Source organism: Carex rostrata, chromosome 16 (assembly GCF_964058835.1).
Source record: "Carex rostrata chromosome 16, lpCarRost1.2, whole genome shotgun sequence".
NCBI classification, from domain to species: domain Eukaryota; kingdom Viridiplantae; phylum Streptophyta; class Magnoliopsida; order Poales; family Cyperaceae; genus Carex; species Carex rostrata.
This window is the reverse complement of record NC_135933.1, coordinates 7,092,652-7,102,393: the sequence shown is the minus strand read 5'-3', so window position 1 is coordinate 7,102,393 and position 9,742 is coordinate 7,092,652. Positions and strand designations below refer to the sequence as shown.

Sequence of the window (9,742 nt, the reverse complement as noted above, 5' to 3'; positions counted from 1 at the left end):
AAATCAAGCGGTAAAAATATTTTAAAATGAATGTATTAAAATTAACTTAAAAACTCACACTTTTGACCACTTGACTTGATACCAAATAAACTCAAAAACTTATAAATTTTACATGTAAACGCACAACTAATGAAGTATATCGGTTTGAACGGTTTGGATTCACCATTTGAACTCGATTTGATAGGTTTTGGAGTTAGTGTTATATAGACTGAAATGACACTGATGTTATATTAGCCATACTCTAAAGTAATTGTACAAAAGTTGTATTCCTAATAATAAATAATGAGAATATTTTTCTCATTTCTTGAAAAAATGTACAAATATTATGGAGAAAGAAAATGACGATCATCATCGTTCCTTTCGTTTCTTTCAAATGTTACTTTCAGTATGCTTAATTCTGGGCATATTGTCACATTGATATTTAACAAATTGAATTTAGCTAGTAGTTCAAAGTTGTAGGCTCCGATGAGCTTATCATGGCGAGGAACTTATTACCATTTTTCATCACTCAAAAAAGAAATTGATACTGATCAAATTAAAGAATCAACACAAACTAATGTCTTTCAGTGATCATACTTTCGGAGAATAGTGGAGATCATTGAAATTAATCTCTTACCAATAACAAAAAAAAAGTGTATATATAGCAACAGTCTAAAACTTTTTTACAGTAGAAACTTGCATAATGGAAGTTGAACACTGCAAGATAACAAGGTGTTAGTTAATTGATCCCAAAACATAGTACAAAACATGTATATCTCCATCCCTGGCTCCTCTATTTGGCTCCGACGCATATGGCCAGCTTGCAACCAGCAGTCACAGCAATTGCTAAGAAAAAGGAGGAGCAAAGAATCCCTCGAAGGACTCTAGATACCACCGATTTGACTTTAGTTCGTTTTGACTTGTTGCAAGTGGTGGAGGAGCTGAAGCTAATGGTCTCTGGGGTCAGATTGAAATTAGCGGGCACGAATTCTGATGCAAAAGCAGGAGGTGGAGAGAAGGAATCCAAGAATCTGATAAGACTCTCTGATATAGGACTATTGTATCTGACTGGATTTGGCACTGCTTCTGCTTCTGCTCATAAATAAACAAATAATAAACAAACCAATTTAAAACATAGGGAGGCCAATAGGGTATTCGAACCAGACCAGGGACCTTCTATGCATATAACAAAATTAATCTTAATACTTTTTTTGTTAGACAAATAGTGACAGGATTATAATTAATAAAACTTAGTAGACATTAATATTTTCACCTGACAGAGAGAAGTAACAATACAGTGCTCAATATTTACAAATATATAGATAATAATAGCGGGAATGTAACTTTATACTGTATAAGCAAATATTAAATATTATCAAATCATGGCCTGACCAATTGAGCACATTTCTGGCTCACTGTCAACATAATTTCGCCATATGGCTTTTATCTTAATCCAAAAAAGTTTTTCCCTAGTTTTATGTTAGGATCCATAGACTTTTTTATTTGATAATTATAATATAATAAAAAAATGCTAAATATACACAAACATCTGACATACAGAGACAGAGACGAAACAATATGCATACCTTGCATATCCAAGAGTTCCTCATTTCCGATGCCATCCAAATTAGGCATAGACAAGCCATACTGCACACTCGATCCCAGATCCTGGCAAGTAGACTTGTAAGTAAGTGCAACTCCATGTACACTAACCCTTTTTAATCCACTGAAAGGCACATCAATAGTTCGTGCAGGTACAATGTACAAGTTTACAGTACAAGAGCTTGTTACAGGTTTTATTGCATCCATTAGTAGTACAAGCAGGCATTTAAGCCCTTTATCTCCTTAAATACATCATATAAGATAAAACAAGGTTCAAAATTAAGCTTGACCCATTTACCTCGTTAGGGGCATCTGATTGACATAAAGTGGAACCTGCCTCACCGAATAGAAACTTGTCATCTTCAGCAAAACCCTCATTATTAAAAATGCCATCAATATCATCAAATATATCCAGAGAGTCAAAGAACTGGACACCTCCATTAAGAACCTCTCCATCGGTTGAACTGTTCAGGCCTTGGCTCGGAGGAACTTCGAGCAAAATAGCATCAAAGTCATTCATCTCAAAAAACTCATTAGTCACATGAGCAAACTGATCTAACGGTCGGGATAGGTTTACAACATTATCAATGCCATCCAGACCATCAAAAATATCGGCATCTTCATGGTTTTGTGAAGATACATGCAAGTCTTGCTGGCTAGAGCCTTCTCCCGAAGGAGTTCCAACTTCATGATTTTCATCGAGATTCTGAGAACCAAAAAAAGGGGAAAAGGAAGTTACGAACAAAGAATTTTCTTCATGAATAGAAAGCAGTATCGATCAGTTTCAATGGCAGACATGAAAACCCTATAGAAAACAAACATAAATAAAAATAAATTGATACTTTCTGTAGCATAATCCCACTGAAAGCTTTAATTTGGAAATAAGAAGAAGAAAGGAACAATTCTGGTGTGCACATTTTGCACTTATATGGTACAAGTCTTCAGTGAAAATAAATGAAAGAAAGTATGTTCCCCTAAAATACCCTTCATGAGTTAAGGTATGGAGCTTCTAGAAAATGTTTAAATCTTTTCCATCTTGTGTAGATCCTATTCTTTGGATAGTTTACTGTTCAATTATAAACTTCTCTAACATGTGTGCAGTGAGCCAAAGCAAATTGAGGATTCCTAATGGGTAAAATAAGCCAAAAAACTATTTTTCCAATATAAATTTTTGGATTTTTTTTGTGTCAAATTTTTAATCCAAAAATTCATAGCTTTAGTATTCCAAATCACCTGATGAACCTTAAAAACTGGTTAATTAGTATCAGCACAGAACTAAACTAAAATACTACTGTGTTCAGATATCATACAGGCACGTAATGTTAAGTATTAATTACATTTGTGTTTAATTGAGAATTTGAGGTTTAATACAAAGATGAAGGTTCACACTTGAGTACAAAAACCTCCAAATAAACCCCATTAACTGATTATTAACAGAACAGCACTCAACTCAAGCAGTACAGTTCAGATGTCATGCATATACATGCAACTGATTAGTATCAGCATGGCACTCAACTCAAGCAGTACAGTTCAGATATCATGCACACACATGCAACTGATTAGTATCAGCATGGCACTCAACTCAAGCAGTACAGTTCAGATGTCATGCCTACAAACTCAATTGGTTAGTATCAGCACAGCAGTCAACTAAGAGTATCACCTTCTACTGTAGTTACCTTATTACACATGGTTCGCAAGGAATGGTTTATTACCTACTGATGCATAAAGACTCAAATTCTCATCAACATGGAGCGTCTGGGCTACAATTGGAACTGTGAACTTTACTGACCAAAAGGTTGAATCCAATAGATCAACTTGAAAACTATAAAACTTTAATACAGAAACGGCCTCCGTTTAAGGGATTGCGTAAGCGCCTTAGGTAATATACCTTTTCATCATACTTTAGGAGAACCATTTGTATACTATTTTCTATAATGTCAAGCAAGAAATGATAACAGTACCTCATGCAAGTCGGTCAATTGGACATAGTTAGCAGCACCATCTCTAACCTCTTCAGTAATTACTTCTTTCTCCTTCTCATGCTCCTCCCCTCTTTCCTCCTCTGCTTCTTCCTCTGCCACTGGGGCACCATACTGGGCTGCCATTTGATGCCCTGGACCTCGCTTTTCAAAGATCCTGCACACCACCATTCCATCCTTCCGACATACCCCAAAAGAAAAGTCAAATTTTCAATAATGTTTAGAAATGTCAGAGGCAGAGCTACACAGCGGCAGAGGGAGGCACTTGCCCCCATCCAAAAAAAAAAATGCAAAATTATGCTTACATTTGCTATGTTTTTTTTTTAAATAATGTAAATACACACACACACACACACACACACACATATGCTTCTAATTCAAAATAATTGTAAGATCATGCCCCAACCTATGGTAGTTTCTGGCTCCGCCCGAGGGTATCCTTACCAATGCAGTCAAAAGTGAAAGGCTTTGTACAATATGTTGTACAAAGTAAAGCTCAATTTCAAAGCAGAAGCAAAATGCGCAACACTGCTAGTGCTGCAAAGCTAGAATTTGGCAGCTTTTCACCGCTTCACTTCTCAACCAAAAAGCCTTGTTGTTTGACTAACTAAAATAATATTACTCTTTCCTCTCTTTTATGATCCAAGTGCATTCTTTTGCATTTTTTTCATCTGCTGCTTAAGCGCATAAAAGCGCTCACTCTCTGAATTATGCTCATACCATCAGAACAAAAGCGCTCTACATGAAATCGCCTCGCCTCTGCTCTTAAGCGCATCAGGCAACCATCCAGAAACTTTCAAATGCGATTAAGAAAACCATTTACTATGGTACAAATAATGAGCAGAAACCCAGACAGACTAATCGGAAAACCTTTTGTATGAAATAATAGGTAAAGCCTTTTAGGAGGGTGTAGGTACAACAAAAACATAAACTGTTCAAGTGCTTATGCAGGAATTCTCAATCAGTTATAACTTATCTTCCCTACAAGGCTTCAATATTTCAATTCTAATCAAGAAACCCAGGATACAGAACGAATTTTAAACTTACAAAGTATGATGATTACTGTAAATATCTCTCTATTATCAAAAGAAGATGGACATACAAAATCGAAAAAAGAAAAAAAAAATTTAGTGCTAATAGACAAAATTAACCACATACCAGACATACACCTCCTTTGACAAGTCCTCCGTCCAACAGCCTATACTCGTGCATGACCCACTTGGTTCTCTTGCCACGTGGGGCCCGCCCGCAGTGGTACACCAGAGTCTTCTTCATCCCCACCACGGTCTTCATATCATCTCTCCTCACCACCTCCCTATCCTTCCCCGTTGTCTTCCAATAGCCACGTGGCGTCGCACGATTGGTCCGAGGCTGATTCGAATTGTTCTTTCGATCGAGAGGGCAGAAGAAGAACCACTCCTGATCGTTTGATTGGAGCCGGGCGAGTGAGGGAAGATCCCATGGCTCCAGCTGGTAGAGATTGACGGACGAGATTGCGTCGATCAGTAACGGACGGTTTAGGATCTTGCGTTTGAGGTAGTAGATGATGAGTTCTTCATCTGTCGGGTGGAATCGGAAGCCTGGTGCAAGGGTTGATGAAGCAGCCATAGAAGATGCATGAGTAGAAGAAGACAGGAAAGGATAAGGTTAAGGGGTATTTCGGAGATTAGCCATCGTCTTGGACAGAGAAGAAATTGCAAGCAGCAGCAGGGTTTCGGGCGGAAAAAGTTGCTTTTACTTTCTTCGTGCCATCGTCGGAAAGCCGCGTGGAGCGTTAGTTTAGACTTTAGCGGGTCCAATTCCAATATTATCGGCAAACCCGCGTGGAAGTTGGAACTGAGTTCCAGTGTGCACCAACCCAAGTACCCAACACTGGGCCAGCCCGATTTTATACGTTAATCCAGGCTCCAGATTAATTTACTTGGTAAAGGCCCAGCCATCAGCTCCTCAAAGTCAAAGACCTACACCGCTGTGAATTCGGATTAGATCCTTACCTTTTAATTTAAATTTGTATGAATCTTAAAACAGATTCCGACTGCAGTCTGCAGCGAATTCACATCCTCTCCAATACCTGATAAGGGAATCTTTTACAATTACTAGATTTAAACCGTTCTTTTTAACTCGGCACGAATCTCAAAGACCAAAAACAGCCCCTATTGTGATCCGAATTCCAAATCGATTGAGATTTAATCTTAAACCGTAAACTAAGGGTGATCCTCTGCAATACCTGAGAGGATACGGATTCGTCTGCAGCGGTGTGAACTCCACTAGTGCAAAATGCAAATTAAGAAAAAGTTCACATAGTTGTATTTAAAAAAAGAGAAAATTAATTATTTATCACTTCAAAATTTAAAAATTGCCACTCTAAACTTTAAAATTGTAAAAATACCACTATAAACTTAGTTAATTTCTAATTTTATCATTTATAATGTATTTTTATACTATTTTTATTAAAAATTAATTGAAAAATACTAATTTGTATACGTATTTATGTATTTTCAATTATACCCTTCTGATTCAATTAATGCACCTGTTTATGCATTGCCTCCTCCTTCCTTCCTCATCGCGCCTCTCCTCCAGACCATCGCCTAACCCTAATCACATCCTCCTCCTCCGCCTCCTATCCAAAAGATACCTTGCTGTAACCCTAATCGCCTCCTCCTACCCAGTACCCAGTACCTTGCTGTAATTAACTGATGCATTCTTCTGTTTAGGAACTGGTTATTTAATTCCAAAAGGCCACTGATGAAGGTAAATTTCTTTTCCATTTTATTTTGTAAAGGTTTAATTTGATGCAAGAATATAACCTGGGTTAGGTGGCCAACTGGTACTCTGGTACAAAGTTATCTCTGTACATTGTTGTATCTAAATAAGTGGTCATTTTGTGCTCCCTTTACAACTTAATAGATTAATATGTCCATACATTGATCAATTTCAGTGGTGTGGTTTACCTTGAGTCAAAGAAAACGATTCCCACACTGTTTAGTTGGATGTGTTTGAAATTCCTACCAATTAATGATGTAGTTCTTGGTTAATAGATTTTACTAGCTACAAATTAATATTGCCCTTGAGATGTTTGTCTAGTTGCTCTGAGGAGTTGATTTTGGATCAATTTATAAAGGAAAGGAAACCCATAATGAAGAAACCGGCATAATTTATTGCCTTTTAAGATTGAATTGTGAGAAAGTTGCCCAGAAGTTGCAGGTTCGTTCTTTATAACAATCAGCTTTTCTGAGATGTTATTCAAATTGGAAGCGTCCAATTGTCCACAGCCTTTTGTCCACCATTTGTCCACAGCTTTGACTTGCGCAAATACTGTAAAATTACTTCTACATGCTGTATAATTATACAATATATCACATAAAATATATCAGTTAACTACAAAACATTCAGCAACTATTTTAAGTGATCACATAATAGTTAGAAAAAGATTGCAACTTGCACAACATGACAAAATAAATGTACTTTCAAACTGTACTTTCGGAAATTGCAGTTATAGGAAGTTATTGGCAGTTAGAGTTAGTTATTAGCGGTTATTGGCACTGAGTTGAATCTTGTATACTGTAAAATTGAATCTTGTATACAGTAAAATTTTCAATTTAATCTTGTATACTGTAAAATTGAATCTTGTATACTGTAAAATTGAATCTTCTACATAGTAAAATTTACAAATGAATCTTGTATATTGTAAATGTACAATTGAATCGTCTATTGTAAAATTTCTAAAACTAAACCATAAAATATTACCATCTATACTGTAAGATAAAATGTAAAAAATGCTACATTTCAGTTTAAACTACAATCTGCAAACAATCATGTATACTGTAAAATTGCAAAATATAAACCATAAAATAATACCATGTATATTATAAAATTGCTAAATCTATATATACATCCATCATCACACACAAAATCTATTCACCACAAAATAACATCCGTTCACCACAAACAACATCTGTTCAACACAAGATAAAAATATTCACTGCAACATTCAGAATAGCATAACAACAACAAAAAAAACTATGGACAAATAACTTTTACATTAAAAACCTCCTGTGTTCATTGTTCAGATGAGTAAGAAGCCTCTCTATCATCTCTTTCCTCCAGATTTTCACAAGATGAATACTGTAAAATTACAAGATGAATAATGTAAAATTACAAGATAAATACTGTAAAATTAACAAATCATCTCTTTCTTCCAGATTTTCACAAGATGAATACTGTAAAATTAACAAGACAATACTGTAAAATTAACAGATTAATACTCCATCACCTCTCTATCATCTATTTCCTCCAGATTTTCACAAGATGAATACTGTAAAATAACAAGATGAATACTGTAAAATTAACGGGGCAATACAGTAAAATTAACAGATCAATACTCCATATCACCTCTCTATCATCTCTTTCATCCAGATTTCATTTGAAATGCTAGATCTGTTACTGCATACAACGAAAACAACAAATTCAACAGAAAACTTACTAGATTTGAATTTTACCGTGCTCTTCAACAAAAACAACTTCTATTCGATCGCGCTCCACGATTGAAGGTTCCATTGCGATCATGTATAAAAAATGAGATCGAGTCAGTAATCTCAATTAAAATCGACATTGCAAAGAAAAAATGAATCAGAAATATACAATATTTCTTACCAAAGCTTGAAACAATGCATTCACTGTTCGGAGTAGCGAGCCGAAATCGAACCAGTACTTGATTGAAGCAAATGAAGGACAGAGACAAATGAAGAGCGAAGGGCTTGATTGAAGGACGGAGACAAATGAAGGACAGAGACAAATCGAACCAATACTGTAAAATTACAAGATGAATACTGTAAAATTACAAGATAAATATTGTAAAATTAACAAATCATCTCTTTCTTCCAGATTTTCACAAGATGAATACTGTAAAATTAACAGATTAATACTCCATCACCTCTCTATCATCTATTTCCTCCAGATTTTCACAAGATGAATACTGTAAAATGACAAGATGAATACTGTAAAATTAACGGGGCAATACAGTAAAATTAACAGATCAATACTCCATATCGCCTCTCTATCATCTCTTTCATCCAGATTTCATTTGAAATGCTAGATCTGTTACTGCATAAACGAAAACAACAAATTCAACATAAAACTTACTAGATTTGAATTTTACCGTGCTCTTCAACAAAAACAACTTCTATTCGATCGCGCTCCACGATTGAAGCAAATCGAACCAGGTTAATCGAAGCCTTTGTGACCCTGATCGGAGATACTTGATTGAAGCAAATCGAACCAGCTCACTATTAGTGAATATCTCCTCGGTTCCTGCGACTGAGACACGCGAACGAAACAAAAATGAGATTCGCGATCGAGAATTTCATTTGGATTTGAATTGGCGATTCGCGAACGAAGAGAGAAAGAAGAGAGAAAGAGAGATCAAAAAGAAGAGAGAAAGAAGAGAGAAAGAGAGAAAGAGAGATCGGAGAGAAAGAGAGAGAAAAGAGAGATCGGAGAGAAAGAGAGATCGAAAAGAAGAGAGAAAAGAGAGATCGGAAAGAGAGATCGGGTGTTTAAATAGCAAGACGAAGTGGAGATGGAGACCGACAGTTGAACGGGAGTTGGATAAGGTGCTGTGGACAGATGGTGGACAAAAGCCAGTGGACAAGAACCTTTTCTCATTCAAATTATGCTCCCAAGCTTCTTTTCTTAGTCATTTCTTTCTTCTTTTTCTTTATACATGATTTAGGGCATAAGACGGAATTTTGCCATGGAAGCATGGATTCCATGCAAAGGACTTGTATGCAAAATCAATGGAGAAAATGTGAAATCAACATAATACGTGCCACTTTGGCTTTTGCAATGGGTTTGTAGTTTGTACGCATTGCTTACTTTCAAAATCTTATATATATATATATATATATATATATATCTCGTAAGTATATATACTAATTTAGGTAACCATAGGTATCAATAAGCCTGATGTACGTTGTGTGATCCATCATTTGCTCCTAAAATCTATTGAAGGTTATCACCAGGTGCTACCACTTTGACAATTTATTGATCTTTTATTATTTTCCTTTGATTTAAAATTTTTTTTTTTTTTTGCAAGAATGTGAGCGTGCTTGTCGAGATGGACAGCGAGCATCTTGTATTTTGTATTATAACTACAGTGATTATGTAGGTGAACAAATGATTCT

General features: G+C 35.8%; 1 protein-coding gene across 2 annotated transcripts; it reads right to left on the bottom strand.

Moving 5' to 3' along the window:
• Positions 1-592: 592 nt before the first annotated feature.
• LOC144567181 (uncharacterized) lies at positions 593-5,302 on the bottom strand. Of its 2 annotated transcripts, none has more exons than XM_078317242.1 (5): positions 4,719-5,302; positions 3,543-3,737; positions 1,880-2,287; positions 1,566-1,647; positions 593-1,071 (listed from the first exon to the last, which is right to left on the bottom strand). In XM_078317242.1, the coding sequence occupies exons 1-5, from the start codon at positions 5,166-5,168 to the stop codon at positions 773-775; spliced, it is 1,434 nt and encodes a 477-aa protein (XP_078173368.1). In that variant the 5' UTR covers positions 5,169-5,302; the 3' UTR covers positions 593-772. The 2 variants fall into 2 exon arrangements, with proteins under 2 accessions (XP_078173368.1, XP_078173369.1); XM_078317243.1 differs by having other exon boundaries at positions 593-1,065; positions 4,719-5,299.
• Positions 5,303-9,742: the final 4,440 nt, after the last annotated feature.